The sequence below is a fragment of the Cherax quadricarinatus genome, chromosome 22, assembly GCF_038502225.1.
Source record: "Cherax quadricarinatus isolate ZL_2023a chromosome 22, ASM3850222v1, whole genome shotgun sequence".
NCBI classification, from domain to species: Eukaryota; Metazoa; Arthropoda; class Malacostraca; order Decapoda; family Parastacidae; genus Cherax; species Cherax quadricarinatus.
Window position 1 is genome coordinate 36,160,369 of NC_091313.1, and position 21,811 is coordinate 36,182,179.

A 21,811-nucleotide genomic window follows, 5' to 3' on the forward strand; every position below is an offset into this window, starting at 1 on the left:
CACCTAAAGTCAGTACGGTCTGCGTGCGGCTACCAGCAATATCCTGGTTGATCAAACCCTGATCCACGAGGAGGCCGGGCCGCGGGGGCTTTATATATATATATATATATATATATATATATATATATATATATATATATATATATATATATATATATATATATATATATATATATATATATATAAAGCCCCCGCGGCCCGGCCTCCTCGTGGATCAGGGTTTGATCAACCAGGATATTACTGGTAACCGCACGCAGACCGTACTGACTTTAGGTGCCTGTCCAGCGCCTTCCTGACGACAGCCAGGGGTCTATTGGTAATCCCCTTTATATATGCTGGGAGGCAGTTGAACAGTCGTGGGTCCCTAACACTTATTGTGTCGCTCCGGCTTTTCATTGGGGGTATGATGCATCTTCTGCCCAGTTTTAGGGTTATATCAGAAATTCTGGAGAAATTAACAAAATTTTGAGTCTCGGTCATAAAAAAATCTTTCAGATTGGTAACCCTTAATTTGATTAACGACTCACTAAACACCGAGTCATATTGAGATATCAGTATCTCTCTCATTTGTTTGCTGCCATTTGTTAAGTCCCATCGCATAAGTGGTTTTTGCCTTAGATTTGGCATATGAAAAGAAATATTTTGGATTTCTTTCAATTTCTAAAACTTTTAGAATACCCAACTAGACATTCGCTATTCCAGGGCGCTTATAAATGTTATAATACGATAAGTTGATGATAAAGACAAGTACAGCACTTAGTTATCTTTATTGATGAAATGCACCTGCATAGGATTGTAATTTATCCCAGTATTTTATTAAAATACAGGGATAAATTACAATCCTGGAGATAGAAGACTTATCCACTCCAGTAATGAAGCCAGCTATGCAAGCAAAATATTTTGTCAATAGATACCTCAGTGCTACAGATATGTTTTAATCATCAGTGCCCTTAAATGTATTTTTCATTTATTTATACCTTTCAGTACAAACATGTCCCATATAAAAATTTGGTTCCAAGGAATTGTAGGGTCCTAGAGCTAGAGCCAAAGAAATAGCCGTGACGGGGCCAATCATACAGCACAAAAGTTTACTTCTGTTTTATAATATTCAATAAATTGAAATGTACTGGAAAATGAATGAAAAAAAAATAATCCTAGTTGGAAAAGTAAATCCATCGTATGAATGGGGCACTGAAGTCAGAAGACAAAGACCAACTGTTGTCTTTATTTTCTCTGCCTTAACGTTAAATGGCATCCTCTTAGTACTCTTGGAAAGAATAAGAAATTTTGAGGGGACACTGTCAGGGAATAAACATGAATTGTTTTTTGTTCATTGCCAATCCCATATTAAAAAAAACTGGTGGATTAACTTGCATTTCAAGACAGATTACCCACAAAATCTCTAGTCACTCTCTGTTTAATCTTTTTAATGTTCTTGATAATGTGTTTATAATAAGTCTGGAGACACTTCTTACATGTCTGATGATTAAATTATTATTGGAATCAATATAAAGCTTAAAGGGTTAAGGTCAATTAATATCTCAACCTTGTAAGTGGAACACCAACAAATGTCTCAAAGTAATCTACCGACATAACTAAACTGTCAGTGACACGTGTGTATAGTTAGTCTCTTATGTACGTGTTTGTGTGAATTCATGTACACCGTATTTTTCACTTCTCTAAGCTACGATTTTAATGAGAAATTCCAACAGTAGACTAAATGTAGATATCAACATTTACATATGCTCATACTTTTCACTATCCATAGTAACTAATCTAGAACTATTTCCGGAGATTTTTGAAAGGTCTGGCTGTCAGATTACTGTATACATAAATATTTTTAAATCTCAAATAATTTAAGTTATGTAAATATTTAGACTAAGTCTGTATCGCTGCTGTTACTAACTAATAGTAAGAAGTCATTTTAATGAAGTATTTGGGTGTTTCTTTGCTTATGTTCCTTGACATTTAAAATAATTTATAATTTTTAAATGATGATAGATTGTTATTATTATTATAATCAAGGGGGAAGCGCTAAACCCGGAGGATTATACAGCGCCTGGGGGGGGGAATGTGGAAGGCATTCAGGCTCAATTCGGGGAACTGGAGCACAGATCCAATTCTCTAAATCAAGAGCCCCTCACCAACACCAAGGAACCTTCCTTGAGGGGAAATAATGATAGAGCCATTTAACGATAAACACTACACCTTTGGGTGGTGAGGCAATTGTGGACAACGTCATGTACTGTACAGTTAGTGGCTCTATTTTTTTTTTTCTTTTGCAACTACTTCTCTTCTGAGAAATATCTTTAATATTAACAATAATTATTATAACAAAATACTGCCAGGCCTAGAAAAAAGTAGCCATGTTAAAACAATTATTATTATTATTAAAGATTCGCCGGTATTCTCCCGGCCCGGGCCTTTTCCAAGTGGTGGCCCGGCCTTGGCTCCCTCTTTAGGGAGTGTCTGAGACCTAAGTCTCCCATGGGAGGAGGTATAAGTACCTCCTCATCTTTGGGACCAACTGTCCCCTCTGGTCTGCCATCCCCGCCCCAGGGGAGCTAATGGGAATGACAGTGTTTTGAGCTGTAAGCTCGGGCTCAGGCACCTACCCTACCCTAGAAGGGTTAGGCATGGTGTCGATGTTAAAACAATATTTAATTAACCCTTAAATGGTCCAAACGTATATATACGTTTTTTCAACATCTTAAAGTATGTAAAAAAATGTAGATCTTCTTTTTTGTTTTACATTTGAAAACGTGTAAAAAAAACTTTTATCTACTTTTTTTTGTTACATTTGAAAATATATTAAAAAAAGTAGATCTACTTTTGTGGCACTACGAATTTGAAAGTCGATTTGTTTGGACTGTTTAAGGGTTTAAATCCGAATTTCAGATTACACAAAGATATTCAATATACATGTGTTCAACCACAAAGCAAAGAATCATTTTAACCAATTCGTAAGTCATCCTATCTGTACATGGCAAGGAATTCAACAGATGTTATGAGATACCTACGTTCGGTGTATAAATCCAGGATTCATTAGCGTAGAGTGCTGCGCCTTTGTTCTCCCTCACTCTAGCGGCTATTACCTCTTTAAACCATTGTTCCGTAATGCCAGAGTCTTTTAACTGCAGTAACAGCTGGTTAAAGCGTCGGTAATATGGCGCACCTTTCCTAAGGAAGAGGAAAACATGTACGTATTTATTGTGAAAGAGGCAATTTATTTTAGAAGTCGTTTCATTATGTTTATATTGAAAAAAAACTCAAGTTTCTATCTGAGAATGGCTCAGGATTGATCGAAACGTCGTCTAGAATTCAGCGTGTCTGCCTGTATCTTCATTTTGAAGGAAAATATTGGCAGCTTTAAATATACACTTCTCTATAATTTTGTTTTTTTGGGGGATTCTGTCCAATATTTTGTGACTGGACAAATTAACAAGAGACTGGTGGCTGTTCCAGCGGGTAGTTCGTAGTCAGGTAACGCGCAACTCCTTATGGAATAGCCAGCATTTTCCTTCTTAATTATTTAAGTGTACTGAATCATTTAGATAGTATTTACTGCATCAGGCTTATAGTTATACATCTAAGCAACACCATAAAGTATTTTAAAAACTGAAATCAAGGGGAACTTTGTAAAACTTAAAATATATATAGTGTACTTCACCTCCAAAGTTGCAGGCGAAGGCCCTAGGCTACGGCCTGCCAAGCCTGTAGGTAAATCAGTCACTGTCTGCAACTCAGTGGAGTAGCCACTACTAGCATTATCGTTGCACCTGACTATTAAATTAGGAGTCACTCTGGAGTAGAGGCCTTTAATGCCATGAGTAATAATTGGTTGTGTGGGAAACAATTTGATTTTTTTGGCCAAATTATATTAAATTGAATTTTTAATAAAAGCACATATTTTTAAGCAGAATGTAAACAGAAAACTATAAAAAAAATGAAAGTTAGCCTTTTTATGATATTTTAAAGGCTGAAGATGGAAAACTTTTCTTTTGGGGGGGAACATTCTCAGTAAGTTTTCTTTGCTTTCACATTAATTTTCGTTTATTACTCAAGAACGTCTTATTCGATAGGATTCAAATTTTTAACACTGGTATAATTTGTCTTGGGTAAGATTGGTAGAACTATTGCAAGCGTTCGGTGCCCTGTGCCCAAAGTTACGAAGGTCATTACCATATTTAGTTTTCCTGTGATAGGTGGAGACAGGCTTCTGTGATCGGATACACTTCTATGTTGGATACACTCGTGTATCCAACATACAAGTGTGTAGATGTCAATTTGCCACGTTTACTCTCGAAACAGTATAGAATTGTTATATATTATTGAAGTAACTGGACTTATCCTCCTCTTGTTATCACCGAATTTGAGGGTCTACTATTCCACAAGCGCTATATGACCTCCTCAGGTTTAACACTTATCTCTAATTCAAATATAGCAATTGTGAACGAAATCAATCATCAATGGCTGACGCATCGTATGAAATGGGTAAAATATTTACCTGGTTTAAGCTTTGTAGGTGCAAATTTTGTTGGGTTCTCTGGAATAAGTGGAAAATACATCTTGTGGTCATTCTTAATATTTTCGTGCTGAAGAGTTTTCCTTAAACGAAGAATTCGTTTGTTGTTAGGTTATATAAGTTATATAACATACCAGTTTTATTAATCAAATTGATCTGTGCGAAATGATCAGAGGATATCTCCTTTTCTCAGAAAAAAGTCACATTGATAGGCCATATTTAGTAATTCTAGGTTAAATCAACATAATGTACTTCTTTATACCACTAACATCTGAGTACCCTCAACACCATTGTTAAAAAATTGAATGTCATGTGCCCTAAGATTTTCAAAAAATAATATTCTTATTTGCATACTTAGTGTATATTTCTAAAAGCTGGTTACTTTTACTTAGACAAAAGTTTGGATTCATTATTGCCTCTGTAGGTTTCAGTTTACATTAAAAAAGAAAAAAAAGAGAAAATTGAAAAAAAATTTTCATGCGATAATTTCTGAGAATCATATCTCATTAGCTTCTGAGCGGCGAAGAAATATGAATATGAATTTCCATATGAGTGCTAATATTATCAACTTATGCCACACTCAACACAACACCCATCGCGTGGGCTGAGGAACAGACGACTGGAGTTATGGAATAATGAGATGTCTTTCTCGTTACGCACAGAGATCGAAATACATTCAGTTCTGATTTTCGTTAAATCATGGTAAATAAATTCCAGTTTATATCATGATGAGTTCAATATTTAATTGATATATTCAACTTGCCAGATACAGCATCATCATGGAATCTTGGTACAGAAGATACCTCCACAACCTACTTGCCAACTCCTGGCCCAACACTTGGGCATGACCAACTTCCATTGGGAAATTTCGTCTTCGTCTGCTGCATTTCACCTGACCTAATTATATAAGTGCCAATCTTCCTACCTGTACATCAGATTCTTCTAGATTTCGGTGTTCATCACCTGCTCTTAGGTTGAGAGACTGATTAACTCGTCTTCACTGTCTTATATATATATATATATATATATATATATATATATATATATATATATATATATATATATATATATATATATATATATATATATATATATATATATATATATATATATATATATGCAATAAGATCACTGAAAACAGGTGATTTTAAAATATGCAAAACAACCACTGTGAAAGAGTAGTGAAATTCCAAGCGCTTTCGTGACTACTCGCATTGTCAAGGAACTATGAAAGTAATACATCAAAGGAAGGCAATTAAAGGGCTTAGACTACACCTCACAGTCAACTCCCACAACAAAGAAACACCTGACGCGGGACAATACCGGACTCATAAGAAAAGAGGAACACTGCAATAGGTCTGCTGGTCCAACTAAACAGGTACTCATGACATCCCACTAACAAATTATTCTACACAAGAAATAAGGTTTATTATTTGTCCAATGTATTATTAAACTCTAACCAAATTTTATTAAGTATAAATGAATCTAATTTATATAAACCTAAGGAAATATTCGTATTATTTTCAAAACTGCTTTTTATGAAACAAGATTCAATTATATTTCTGTCAACCATGGACTTGCTTGATAAAACTTTCTCAACGTTTAGAAAATCAATTGAATGGTTAAAATCTCTCAAATGAATAAATAGAGCATTGGAATCTTGTCTAGTTCAAATGCTATATTTATGTTGCTTTAATCTAAGTTCGAGACTTTTACCAGTTTGACCGTAATAAACTTTATCGCAAATTTTACAAGGAATCTTATACACACATCCGTCATCGGGACATGCCTGCTGAATGTCACATACAGGGGATGAACCGCACTGATACACACCTGTCGATATACACCACTCAGTGCACACACACCTTTTAATGTGTATATACTGATAGAACATCAAGGAAGTTGATTGGCAGCTCTAGGCCTTTCGTGTTGCAATTAAATTCTTCCAAGTAGACAGAAGTATCGGGAAGGGGATGGGGTGGCACTGTATGTCCGTGATCGCTTGAACTGTTGCATAAAAACAGGTATTAAGTCTGAAGAAACACATACAGAGTCTGTTTGGATAGAATTTTCAGAGGGACATGAAAAATTGATTTTAGATGTAATATACCGTCCCCCAAACTTAGATAGGGACCAAGGGAGACTACTATGGGAGGAAATTGTTAAGGCCACAAGGCACGATAACGTAGTAATTCTGGGAGACTTTCACTTTAGTCATATTGATTGGAATTTCTTGACTGGGAATTTAGAATCAAACAATTTCTTAGAAGTAGTTCAGGATTGTTTTTTGAAACAGTTTGTGACAGAGCCTACAAGGGGAAATAACCTGCTTGACTTAGTTCTGGCAAACAATGAATCCCTTGTTAATAATTTAGAAATTTCGGAGGAACTTGGTGCTAGCGACCACAAATCAATTACATTTAGCATTGAATGGAAGTATGATAGTAGGGATAACTCAGTAACAGTTCCAGATTTTCGCTTAGCAGATTACGATGGGCTTAGAGAACACTTATCATCTGTAGACTGGAGTAACGAAGAGAGCTATCAGTATGACAGCTTTCTTAACGCAATACATGCTGCCCAAAGGACATTTATCCCATACAAGGAAATTAGATCGAATAAAAATGACCCCAGATGGATGAATAATAGGCTCAAATAACTTTTAGGACAGAAGAAAGGAATTTATAGACGTATCAAAAGAGGTGAGGGTCATCTTATGAATCAGTATATTGACATTAAGAGGGACGTTAAAAAGGGGATAAGAAAAGCTAAACGGGACTATGAAATTAAAGTTGCTAGGGATACGAAAACTAACCCAAAAAGTTTTTTCCAGGTTTATAGAACAAAAGTTAGAGATGAGATAGGTCCCCTTAAAAATAACTCTGGGCATCTTACTGACAAGGAGAATGAAATGTGCTGAATTCTTAATAATTATTTTCTCTCGGTTTTCACTCAGGAAGACACTGACAATATCCCAGTAATTAATTTTTATAGAGGGCTTGAAGATGATAAATTATGCAATATCACAAACACTAGCGAAATGGTTATCAAACAGATAGACCGGTTAAAGCAAAATAAATCCCCGGGCCCTGATGAACTTTTTTCAAGGATTCTTAAAGAGTGTAAAGTGGAACTCTGTGAACCTTTAACTAATATTTTTAATTTATCTCTTCAAACATGTGTAGTGCCTGATATATGGAAGATGGTTAATGTAATTCCTATTTTTAAAGCAGGGGGACAAGTCGTTACCGTCAAATTACCGCCCAATAAGCCTAACCTCAATTGTAGGCAAATTACGAGAGTCAGTTATAGCTGTTAATATAAGAATCCATCTCGATAGGAATAATTTGAATAATGATACTCAACATGGTTTCACCAGGGGCCGTTCCTGCCTAACTTATTAACCTTTTTCAGCGAAGCTTTTGAGGCCGTTGATCCGGATAAAGAATTCGATATTGTTTATTTAGATTTTAGTAAGGCTTTTGATAGAGTACCACATCAGAGACTTTTGAAGAAAGTGGCTGCTCATGGCATTGGGGGAAAAATGTTGTCATGGATCGAGTCATGGCTCACTAATAGGAAGCAGAGAGTGTGCATAAATGGGGTCAAATCTGATTGGGGATCTGTAACAAGTGGCGTTCCGCAGGGATCAGTTTTATGCCCATTGTTGTTTATTATATATACAAACGACCTTGACGAGGGAATTATTAGTGACATAAGCAAATTTGCTGATGACACGAAGATAGGTAGGATAATCGATTCAGACGTTGATGTCTCACAACTTCAGGAAGATTTAGAAAAACTCAATTCGTGGTCAGAAAAGTGGCAGATGCAGTTCAATGTAGATAAATGTAAAGTTCTAAAGCTCGGAAATGTCCATAACCCTAGCACCTACCAGCTTAATAATGTTGAACTTTGCTGTATAGAATGAGAGAAAGATTTGGGGGTTATGGTAAGCAGTAACCTTAAACCAAGACAGCAGTGCCTAAGCGTGCGTAATAAGGCAACTAGATTGCTGGGATATATATTCAAGGAATTTTTACCTCTACTATACTACTTGGGATTCCCCAGTGGAAGTAAGTCCTACCCAATCAGTGGTGACCTGTACTTAACTCAGTGGTGACCTGTACTTAACTCTCAGTGGTGACCTGTACTTAACTCTGTGAAGAAGTGTCTTGTGTGCTCCCGTGGACTGAACCAAGATGCCCTCCATCGAGCAACTTTACCAGCAACTTAAGGAAGAATTGAGGGTAGCGAAGATGGAGATACGGCGATTGACCGAGGAAAACAAGAGGATTCGTAGTAGTCCTCCTGTTTCGAGTCCTCAGGTCAAGAAGGGATCGTGGTCAGTGGCTGGACAGCAGGGGACGACGAAGTTGACGATCAAGAAGACGAATGGAAAGCCAGAAACGATGAAGAAGAAAGAGACTGCTGTGGAAACTCCTGTGGAAACCTCCAACGCATTCTCGGTGCTACCCGACGAATGTGAGTCGACTACTGGGATCGTCACGACGAACGACAACAAGGAAGGTAAGAATATTGTTGTTGTTGGGGATAGCCAGGTTAGATACATGGATAGGGCATTCTGCTTGAAGGACAGGAGTAGGAGACAGAGGGTATGCTTTCCTGGGGCTGGGATGGAGGACATTGTTAGCCGGCTTGACAACATCATGAACGGTAATGGGATCAATCCTATTATTTGCCTCAGTGCTGGAGGCAATGATGTAGGCAAGCGTAGAAGTGAGGATTTAGTTAGAAAGTTCAGGACAGCTATAGACATAATTAGGAAGAAGGGGGGGCGCCCTGTTATATGTGGCATTTTGCCAAGAAGAGGTGTTGGTAATGAATGGTTGTCCAGAGCAATTGGTATTAATTGTTGGCTGGATAAACACTGTAAGGATAATGCAGTACCATTCATTGACAACTGGGACAACTTCTATGGCCGAAATGACATGTATGCCAGGGATGGGGTTCACTTATCCAGGGCAGGTGTGGGTTTTCTTGCTAACTCAGTTGAGGGGGTTGTTAGGACTTTAAACTAGGATTAGTTAGAGGTATGGGTTTAGAAATGATTAATAATGAGTATGGATATATTGACTTATGCTCTGATATTAAGAATCTTAATAGTAACTGTCATGGAGTAACTCTGGGTAATGATAATTTCAGAAATTGTGTAAAAACAAAGATGAATAGGAAAAATGTGCAGAAGAAAAAACATATGATGGTATTTTATGCTAACAGTCGAAGTGCAAGAAATAAAATTAATGAACTACGTTTGGTAGCATGTGCTGGGAACTTTGATATCATTGCATTAACTGAAACGTGGTATGATTTAAAGAGTCGGGATATGACTGCTGAGTGTAATATTCAGGGATTTAAGTTGTTCAATGTGGATAGATGTAATGGGAAGGGGGGAGGAGTTGCATTGTATGTTCGAGAAAATATTAATTGTTGCATAAAAACAGGTATAAAAATAGATGGAGCAGTAACAGAGTCTGTTTGGGTAGAGTTCGTGGAGGGTCAAGAAAAACTAATTCTAGGTGTAATATACCGACCTCCAGGCTTGGATCACGATAGAGGGAGACTTCTTTGGGACGAAATTGTTAGGGCTTCTGGACACAGTAACATAGTCATAGTAGGGGACTTTAACTTTAGTCAAATTGACTGGAATTCTTTGACAGGTAATCTAGAGTCCAGTGACTTTATGGAAACAGTTCAGGACTGTTTTCTGAAACAGAGTGTAACTGAGCCTACCAGGGGTAATAATTTGCTAGACCTAGTCTTGTCAAATAAGGAAACACTCGTGAATAATCTGGAGATCACTGAAGAGCTTGGCGCAAGTGATCACAAATCCATCACTTTTAGCATTAATTGGGAATGCAAGAATAATGATAATACAGTAAAAATCCCTGATTTTCGTTCTGCCGATTATAATGGACTTAGGGAACATCTGTCTAATCTTGATTGGGGTTATCTAGCTAATGATTTTATTGACGATAATCATACTTATGAATATGAAGGGATCTGCTTTTATGATTGTTTTCTTAATAATGTACACAGTGCCCAGAGTATATACATTCCCCAGAGAGAAATTAGGTCTAATAATAACGATCCCAAATGGGTTAACAGGAGGCTAAAGCATCTATTAGGGGAGAAAAGGGGAATTTATAGGCGCATCAGAAGAGGAGAGGTTAACCTTACTGACCAATATGTTCAGCTTAAAAGAGAAGTAAAAAAGGCGATTAGAAAGGCTAAACGTGACTATGAAATTAGAGTTGCTAATGAATCAAAGACTAATCCAAAGGGGTTCTTTCAAGTGTATAGGACGAAGGTGAAGGAAAAAGTAGGACCTCTGAAATCTGGGAATGGACAGCTGACGGATAATGAACTGGAAATGTGTTCCTTATTTAATGACTATTTTTTGTCAGTTTTTACACAGGAAGATGTAAATGAGATTCCAGTAATTAACAATTATTTAGTTCCTGATGAATTTAAGTTAACTAATATTACTGTCACGAGGGACATGGTTATTAAACAGATAGACAAACTGAAACAAAATAAGTCCCCGGGACCCGATGAGTTGTTTTCAAGGGTACTTAAGGAATGCAAGATGGAGCTTAGTCAGCCATTAACGAGTGTATTCAATGCGTCCATCCTTACCAGTGTTGTGCCAGAGTTGTGGAAGATGGCTAATGTGGTTCCTATATTCAAATCAGGGGATAAGTCCACTCCTTCAAATTACCGTCCAATAAGCCTGACATCTATAGTGGGCAAGTTATTAGAATCAATTATAGCTGACATTATCAGAAGTCACCTTGAAGAGCATAACTTGATAAATGAATCTCAGCATGGATTCACGAGAGGTCGTTCCTGCCTGACAAACTTACTGACGTTCTTCAATAGAACATTTGAGGCAGTTGACAGTGATAAGGAATATGATATTGTTTATTTGGATTTTAGTAAAGCCTTCGACAGAGTACCTCACAAGAGACTCTTAAGAAAAGTGGCAGCTCATGGTATAGGAGGTAAAGTTCTAGCATGGATTGAGGCATGGCTTACCAATAGAAAGCAGAGAGTTACCATTAATGGAGTGAAATCTGAATGGGGATTAGTCACTAGTGGCGTTCCACAAGGATCAGTTTTAGGCCCTCTCTTGTTCATAATTTACATTAATGACCTTGATGAAGGGATTACTAGTGACATGAGTAAGTTTGCTGATGATACAAAGATAGGCCGTATAATTCACTCTGAGGAGGATATCAATGAACTCCAGGACGATTTGAACAAATTAATGTCTTGGTCTGAAAAATGGCAGATGAAGTTTAATGTGGATAAGTGTAAGGTACTTGCCCTTGGTAATGAAAATAACCCTCGAAGCTATAATCTAGGTGAAGTAGAGCTTGGTCATACAGAATGTGAAAAAGACTTGGGAGTCATGGTAAGCAGAAATCTAAAGCCAAGACAGCAGTGCCTTAGTGTGCGCAACAAGGCCAACAGATTACTTGGATTTATCTCAAGAAGTATAAGTAACAGAAGTCCAAAAGTTATTTTACAGCTCTATACATCACTAGTGAGGCCTCATTTAGATTATGCTGCTCAGTTTTGGTCCCCTTACTACAGGATGGACATAGACTCATTAGAGAACATACAGAGAAGAATGACTAAAATGATTTACTGTGTAAGGAACCTCCCGTATGAAGATAGACTTAAAGCCTTAAATCTCCACTCTCTGGAGAGGCGTAGAATGAGGGGAGATATCATTGAAGTGTATAAGTGGATGACGGGCATAAACAAGGGAGATATTAATAAAGTACTGAGGGTGTCGAACCAGGTAAGAACCAGGAATAATGGATTTAAGTTGGATAAATTTAGATTTAGAAAGGACATAGGCAAGTAATGGTTTTCTAACAGAGTTGTAGATGCGTGGAAGTCTTCCCAGTGGGGTGATAGAGGCTAGGACCTTGGGTAGCTTTAAGAGATTGGACAAATATATGAGTGGGAGGGGCTGGGTTTGATTGGTGTCATTGGGTACGGGAGTTATTTCTAGGGAAGCTTTAAGTAGTAGTCGTTTTGATAAGGACCTGCCTCGCATGGGCCAGTAGGCCTTCTGCAGTGTTCCTCCATTCTTATGTTCTTATGTTCTTATGGACTTCTGTTACTTATACTTCTTGAGATAAATCCAGCAAACTTACTCATGTCACTAGTAATCCCATCATCAAGGTCATTAATGTAAATTATGAACAAGAGAGGGCCTAAAACTGATCCTTGTGGAACGCCACTAGTGACTAATCCCCATTCAGATTTCACTCCATTAATGGTAACTCTCTGCTTTCTATTGGTAAGCCATGCCTCAATCCATGCTAGAACTTTACCTCCTATACCATGAGCTGCCACTTTTCTTAAGAGTCTCTTGTGAGGTACTCTGTCGAAGGCTTTACTAAAATCCAAATAAACAATATCATATTCCTTATCACTGTCTACTGCCTCAAATGTTCTATTGAAGAACGTCAGTAAGTTTGTCAGGCAGGAACGACCTCTCGTGAATCCATGCTGAGATTCATTTATCAAGTTATGCTCTTCAAGGTGACTTCTGATAATGTCAGCTATAATTGATTCTAATAACTTGCCCACTATAGATGTCAGGCTTATTGGACGGTAATTTGAAGGAGTGGACTTATCCCCTGATTTGAATATAGGAACCACATTAGCCATCTTCCACATCTCTGGCACAACACTGGTAAGGATGGACGCATTGAATACACTCGTTAATGGCTGACTAAGCTCCATCTTGCATTCCTTAAGTACCCTTGAAAACAACTCATCGGGTCCCGGGGACTTATTTTGTTTCAGTTTGTCTATCTGTTTAATAACCATGTCCCTCGTCACAGTATATTAGTTAACTTAAATTCATCAGGAACTAAATAATTGTTAATTACTGGAATCTCATTTACATCTTCCTGTGTAAAAACTGACAAAAAATAGTCATTAAATAAGGAACACATTTCCAGTTCATTATCCGTCGGCTGTCCATTCCCAGATTTCAGAGGTCCTACTTTTTCCTTCACTTTCGTCCTATACACTTGAAAGAACCCCTTTGGATTAGTCTTTGATTCATTAGCAACTCTAATTTCATAGTCACGTTTAGCCTTTCTAATCGTCTTTTTTACTTCTCTTTTAAGCTGAACATATTGGTCAGTAAGGTTAACCTCTCCTCTTCTGATGCGCCTATAAATTACGGAACTGAACACAATTATTGACAACATTACAGTATACTTGCCTAAATCCCCATCCAAAATCCGCTATGAAGCTAATTCCAGGGTAAGAGATGTAGTAGGGAGACTGGCCGTATTTGTTCGTGTAGAAGGACTGGATGATAACGGTAATGTAATAATTACCCGATATCAGAGTGTAACTTCCTTCCTTTACCATAGACAAAGCTTCCTCTGCTCTCACAACCTGAATGTAAAAATAGACGAAAAAAGTTATTTTTCAAGTTTTTTTTTTTCAGTATTGTCAGACATGAATCATAATTTAAAGAAAAATATATCAACACATATTTTAAAAGAATGTTAAATGTTTTTTGTGAGTGCCTATTTAATGTTCAGGATCAGATGAACAAACACACAATGTCTTGAAGATCCAGGATCATTATTTTCAAAATTGTATTTTACCTGGAGTTTACCTGGAGAGAGTTCCGGGGGTCAACGCCCCCGCGGCCCGGTCTGTGACCAGGCCTCCTGGTGGATCAGAGCCTGATCAACCAGGCTGTTACTGCCGGCTGCACGCAATCCAACGTACGAGCCACAGCCCGGCGGGTCAGGAACCGACTTTAGGTGCTTGTCCAGTGCCAGCTTGAAGACTGCCAGGGGCCTATTGGTAATCCCCCTTATGTATGCTGGGAGGCAGTTGAACAGTCTCGGGCCCCTGACACTTATTGTATGGTCTCTTAACGTGCTAGTGACACCCCTGCTTTTCATTGGGGGGATGTTGCATCGTCTGCCAAGTCTTTTGCTTCCGTTGTGAGTGATTTTCGTGTGCAAGTTCGGTACTAGTCCCTCTAGGATTTTCCAGGTGTATATAATCATGTATCTCTCCCGCCTGCGTTCCAGGGAATACAGGTTCAGGAACCTCAAGCGCTCCCAGTAATTGAGGTGTTTTATCTCCGTTATGCGCGCCGTGAAGGTTCTCTGTACATTTTCTAGGTCAGCAATTTCACCTGCCTTGAAAGGTGCTGTTAGTGTGCAGCAACATTCCAGCCTAGATAGAACAAGCGACATGAAGAGTGTCATCATGGGCTTGGCATCCCTAGTTTTGAAGGTTCTCATTATCCATCCTGTCATTTCGCTAGCAGCTGCAATTGATAAAATGTGAAGGTCCTTGAAGGTGAGATCCTCCGACATGATCACTCCCTGGTCCTTGACGTTGGTTTTTCGCTCTATTTTGTGGCCGGAATTTGTTTCGTACTATGATGAAGTTTTGATTTCCTCGTGTCTACCATATTGGAGTAATTGAAATTTCTCATCGTTGAACTTCATATTGTTTTCTGCAGCCCATTGAAAGATTTGGTTGATGTCCGCCTGGAGCCTTGCAGTGTCTGCAATGGAAGACACTGTCATGCAGATTCGGGTGTCATCTGCAAAGGAAGACACGGTGCTGTGGCCGACATCCTTGTCTATGTCAGATATGAGGATGAGAAACAAGATGGGAACGAGTACTGTGCCTTGTCGAACAGAGCTTTTCACTGTAGCTGCCTCGGACTTTACTCTGTTGACTACTACTCTTTGTGTTCTGTTTGTGAGGAAATTATAGATCCATCTACCAACTTTTCCTGTTATTCCTTTAGCACGCATTTTGTGCGCTATTACGTCATGGTCACACTTGTCGAAGGCTTTTGCAAAGTCTGTATATATTACATCTGCTTTCTTTTTGTCTTCTAGTGCATTTAGGACCTTGTCGTAGTGATCCAATAGTTGAGACAGACAGGAGCGACCTGTTCTAAACCCATGTTGCCCTGGGTTGTGTAATTGATGGGTTTCTAGATGGGTGGTGATCTTGCTTCTTAGGACCCTTTCAAAGATTTTTATGATATGGGATGTTAGTGCTATCGGTCTGTAGTTCTTTGCTATTGCTTTACTGCCCCCTTTGTGGAGTGGGGCTATGTCTGTTGTTTTTAGTAGCTGTGGGACGACCCCCGTGTCCATGCTCCCTCTCCATAGGATGGTAAAAGCTCGTGATAGGGGCTTCTTGCAGTTCTTGATGAACATGGAGTTCCATGAGTCTGGCCCTGGAGCAGAGTGCATGGGCATGTCATTTATCGCCTGTTCGAAGTCATTTGGCGTCAGGATAACATCAGATAGGCTTGTGTTAACCAAATTCTGTGGCGCTCTCATAAAAAATACATTTCGATCTTCGGCTCTCAGTCTGGTTAGCTGCTCGCTAAAAACTGAGTCATATTGGGACTTGAGTAGCTCACTCATTTCCTTGCTGTCATCTGTGTAGGACCCATCTTGTTTAAGTAGGGGCCCAATACTGGACGTTGTTCTCGACTTTGATTTGGCATAGGAAAAGAAATACTTTGGGTTTCTTTCAATTTCATTTATGGCTTTTAGTTCTTCCCGCGATTCCTGACTACTCTATGATTCCTTTAGCTTAAGTTCGATGTTTGCTATTTCTCTGACCAGTGACTCCCTACGCATTTCAGATATATTGGCCTCTTTTAGCCGCTGTTATTCTTTTTCGTCGCCTGTAAAGGGAGCGCCTGTCTCTTTCTATTTTACATCTACTCCTCCTTTTTCTTAGAGGAATAAGTCTTGAGCATACATCGAGTGTCATCGAGTTTAGTAGCTTTATCTTCATGGAAATTTTCATTCGTGTTTTTAATGGTTCCAAAGTAGAATGTTGCAAACTTCATGTAATTGAAAAAATACACATAAGGCATCACTTTTGCTTCAACATCCAGTTAACAGTATTCACCAGAAAATACCATAATTGATTTTTCTTCCTAAAAAAAAAAAATGTTGAATTTCATGTAATTTTCAGAATCATAACATAACCAATTCCAGTGACGTTACTTTATACTGAGGTGATATTTTCAATCAGAACATTAAAAACAATGAAAACCAGAATGAGAAGGCTTACTCAGCCCTGTAACAACTTAAGCCAGTATTACCAAGGCTGGCTCCTCCTCAGGAAAATTAATGAATAGAAAAAGAAATAATAACAGACAATGATAAACACTTTCTTATTTAGAAATGGAAAACATAAAACAATAAAACATGAATGTGTATCCTAATTGAAAGAAAAAATGAAAAATGAAATGAAAAAATGGCATTTGAATTCAATGCTAATATATATACAGTGATATTGGGGTGTCTGGTGGAGGTTGACACCGTCTTGTAGCAATTGTAGCCGTTGTTGATGGTGGAGGGGGGGTCACAGGTGTTGGTGACAACCCAACGGCCAGTTCTTCACAGAGTCTATAGCCTTGAATAGTCAGTCCAGATGACAGGAACGCAGGTTCTTTACCACTGCAAAGATGAGAGGTTATGTCCTATGGTGCCGTACATATAAACAGGTAGGTAGATCCAACATGTGACGTCTTGGGCCGTTAGTCCGTCTCCTTCAATACTTCTCGTTGGTTGGCAGGTGACCCACTCTGTCATTCCAAGAGTTGTGCTGGGAGCTGTGAGTTGAGTGATTACCGTTTGGTCTGAGCCCCACACGTCACCTTTCGGGGGGGGGGGGGGAGAGAAGGGGGGGATAGCGGGAGCTAGACTTACCCTACCTTAACAAGCAGCCGGCAATCAAACTATCGTTACCATGTACTCGCTCGCTACTCCTATCTGTTGAACTTTTCCCTCACACAGAACTAAGTTCTATCCACCTTCAAGGTTGGCAAAACCTCTGTGAGGTTAATGTGTGCTGTGGGTGAATTTTTGTACGGAAAACAATGTTACAAGTGTCCATCTGTTACAAATTGTGTGTTTACTTAAGAATACCTGATGTAAAACAGCTAAATAAAAACACAAATCAATAATTACAAAACTATGCAGACCTCAAGGAAGAGATGCTCTCTTAGACAAATAGAAATTAGCTTGTTACACCCTTTGCTTATTTTAAGAAAGAGACGATATGTTTATACCTATTATTCTGGCTTTATCACTTATTATATTAAGTATCTTCATTAATAGCTAAAATGAATTTACTCAGCTTTATAATATCTGGCCATAAATTATTTAGCTACTCAACCCTTGCTCAGTCCGAGCTGACGTCTGGTGGTAAAGTCTTACGTTGTTCAGTTCTCACCTTCCACTGGTCCAGGATGGGTCTGGTGGATAATCTGGCTCTACGTCATGCTACATTTTCCCAGAAGTTCCCAGCAATTTTGGAAGCCCTTTAATAGGGTATATCTTGGTCTGAGAAGGCAGTCGAGAAACTCTTGAGGAAAAGAATAAGTGGATAAGTCTAAATGTTACGCCATTCATAGACTGATCTAGAAAAGGGATTATTGTAGAATGGTCCCCGAGGAAGAACTATTATTTGCATCAGTGGGGCGTTTAGGCTTGTAAAAACGCCTGTGTCTGCACATATACACTCATCACGGCATTATACCAGGTGAGCACCCCAGCACAATGCTGTGATGAAAATCAAAGGCCTACCATAGAGAGGTCTTTTTTCGTCAGTGCATTCCACTGGGTAGCAGCCATTAGCATGACGTCTCGGCCTGCTGCCTTTCTTCACAGTGACTTCTCATTGCCCAAGTGGCTGCCATGGTGAGAGGAAGTGTTGCACTGTTGTCTCTTACCCACCCTATCTTTTGTCCAGTGCTCCCTTTGGTTTTGGGGCTATCTATCATTGATTAAATAGCATAAATCATAGGGCTACACAAAGCTGATCACCAGACGAAAGAAATGGTGGAGAATGTTGGTGTGTGTGCCAAAGACAGGGAGTGAAAATGAAGTGTGTAATAGATGTGTTTGCCCGTTTTGTGTAAAACAGTGTGAGAACTATATTCTAGTTAAATATATTTGAGACTTCTTTCTCTGTAACCATCAAGGTTTGTTTGTCTGCAGGCAAAATTTTAATTGCATTAAATTCATTTAATAGCTTGGAATAGTTGGAGTCCTTGCAGTAACTGAAGAATGTCTCATCTTCAGTGCTGATGTGTTTTATAAACACAATTCAGCAGCATAAGACCTAATTTGCCAATTTTATTAAATAAGTAGTAACATTAATTTATTTACATTAACTAAACAATGCCTCTTCTGATAGGCTTCAGAATATTAATGATAGTTCTACCACTGTTATCATTTCATTACTACTACTACTACCGCTACTGCCACTTCCTCCATCCCTGTACTCATTTGCCCTTTACACTTTTCCTCATTCCTCTTTTTAAGTGTGGCTATTTATTATTAGTTCCTTGTACGGTATTTTGATTTTTACTCTTCTTCCATTGACGATTTTTACCTCGCCTTCCTTCCACCCTTGACTCACACACACTAATGGTCATCGTATTTCCTCCATCCACTATAAATGCTCAAACTACCTCAACAAACTCTCCTCAGCCCTATTACTTATAACGTAGGTAACATAACACCATTTTCGAATTTTTACGATTACGGCTTCCAATTTTCTCCTTGAAACAACGTTAAAAGTTCATGTCTTGCATGAGTATGATAGTCATGGCACTACCATGCTCTGGAACATTCCCTTATTTCGTCATAAATAAAGCTTCAACACACCACTTATTTTTTAACCTCGTCTGTGTTCTTGGTTCACGTCCTAGTTTATAGACCCATTTTCCAACATGTTCATTCCCAAATAATTGAATATATATTATTTCCACGATTTTCTTTCCATGCAATACGATATCTAATATTTCAGTGTTTTAGATGTTTTGTTACTCCCAGTTCTATTTTATGCTTACTTTCAATTTCCATCTTTAGCATTCACTAATAAATTCATCCATTAATTAACTTTTGTAACTTCTCTTCAGAATCTCTTGAAAGAAATGTCATCTGTAAACAGCAAATGTGTCAACTCCCACTACGTATCAAATACATTTCCTCTAATACAACACATCTTCTGAACTTTTTAATTAACTTCTTTAACAACCCCATCTGTAAATACATATTAATTTACTGATTAAAAATCCCCTTCCTCTCTACTACATACCCTAATCTGAGCCTCACAGCATTACTAAAAACCTCATATACATGTTGCAACAAAATAGTGAGGCCTGTACTTAATGTCTAGGCCTGTATATGTTTCACAAATATGTCAAAGCATTGGAAAGTATTGTCTCGTCACTATTTTACAGGAGAGGATGTGTGACTGGATAAGTTTCTTATGAGTGTTTTTCTGTCTTTCATTGTGAAGTGGACCCTCGACGATGGAAGATGGCAGGAATGATTTTTGTGCGTGGAAGATCTAAGCACCCTCTCTACAGCAGCTGCTGCAGAATAAAATAAGCAGAAGGAACTTGTTTGCATCATCCCAGTTTATTAAAAGCTCCCAGTATGTTTTGTTTTCTTCTCATTCTCTTCTTAATATTTTTGAAGTCAACCAAAGGTGAAAAATATTTGAACCTGTTTGGAGAAAAATACTGTGTCAGGATGGCATGAGGAAGGTGGCCGAGTAATTGTAAGCCATTCACTTCTATCCTTTCAAACTTCATGCCACAAGCTTTGAGTAGTGGTCTCATTGGCCGATAGTTCTAATGTTAACTATGGAATCGAGATAGCATCTTCCAGCTTCATCCCAGGCAGTTCATGTACTTGATACTGGTATTGCCTCGTCTATATTTTTGTGTTGAACGTTTAAGGATATCTTGTACCATCATTGTCCTCATCACCTTGATCACCACTACAATCGTAATCCTCATAATAATCTTCATCACTGTCACAATTATCATTATAATTTTTTTTATAGTGTCTGCTTATCATTCTCACTATTTTTATTATCAAAATACTCATAAAAATTATTATCGTCTTTATTATTATCAACATCATAATTTTTACACAATCATCTTTGCAGTAATCACTGTTATTCCCTCTAACATCATCAATAAAATCAATATTGTTTTATTAATATTTTGCTTTTCACGTTACGAATGACTAGCCATACAGAACATCAATATTGCCATCATAGAAGTTTGAAAGTTCTAATGTCTATGAAGGTTAGTGCTAGTGATATTTGGTGAATTAATCAACAAAGTGGGAAGCTAATTCTAGCACTTCACATGATTTACAAAGACGAAAAAGATGAATTTCTACTGAGAGGTTGATAAAACTGGGATCCAACGAAATACAGCCGTCTATTCAGCGAACATTTCATTTCAGTTAAAGTGAAAATTTTAAAAGTTTAAAAAAATGTGATGTGGATTCTGTAATATAAAGAATATATTTCGAATATTATCAACTTTTGATGCACTGAGATCAGATTTAAGGAGACAATATTGTTTTACATTTGATGTATATTTATTACCGAGTCTCAATCATACTCACCTCCATTTTCTTATAAACAAGTTTCACTACAGGATCTGTATGTGTGGAAAAATATATTCCAGGCGATCCTTTCATCATCCAAGATTCGATACCCCATCTCCAGTTGTTCAGAGACACCAGGTCCTCCAAGGTTTCCGGAGGTTTACTCTTACTCTGGACTGTGAGATGTGCGATTAATGATGAGCTGTATCCTGTTGTTATGACCAGGCAGAACACCAGCCACACACCTACCAACACCTGTAAACGTAGAATAAACAAGCTTCTAATATGATAACCATCCATTTACCTTCAGACCAACGTTATTTGTTAAGATAACAATAAAGAAAGCAAAGAATGCCATGTGGTAGCGACTTCGACTCACAACTTGAGGATCCTTGGTTTGACATGTTTCATTACAGTTGTGACTATTAAAGTATCAGTAAATAGGAACTTAAGTGTTAGTTGACTATTATAGGTCATATCCTACGGGGAAGAAAAATTTAAATTTTATTGAGCTAGACTTTCAGAACTGTTCCCGTGTTATATATAAGGTTTTAAAAAATACTATTTTATCTAAGTTATTTTCGCAAGACTGTAATTAGCCTAGCAACTTTCAATATTTGAATACTGTATTATCAGCAAACATTAATAACATAAAAAGGCACAATACCGTGACTGGAACGATACACAAATAACCCGTAAGCTTCTCTCTTTTATGTGCGGGTTATTTGTGTATTGACTGGAACGATACACAAATAACCCGTAAGCTTCTCTCTTTTATGTGCGGGTTATTTGTGTA

General features: G+C 38.0%; 1 protein-coding gene across 1 annotated transcript in view; it reads right to left on the reverse strand.

Moving 5' to 3' along the window:
- The window catches only part of LOC138853094 (ionotropic receptor 21a-like), a 65,860-nt gene that overhangs the window by 8,677 nt on the left and 35,372 nt on the right, over positions 1 to 21,811 (reverse strand). Inside the window, exons 9-11 of the mRNA XM_070087709.1 lie at positions 21,034 to 21,270; positions 13,803 to 13,981; positions 3,021 to 3,180 (exon numbers count right to left, since the gene is read on the reverse strand). Of these exons, the coding sequence (XP_069943810.1) occupies positions 3,021 to 3,180; positions 13,803 to 13,981; positions 21,034 to 21,270 (576 nt within the window). The remainder of the gene's footprint in view (positions 1 to 3,020; positions 3,181 to 13,802; positions 13,982 to 21,033; positions 21,271 to 21,811) is intronic.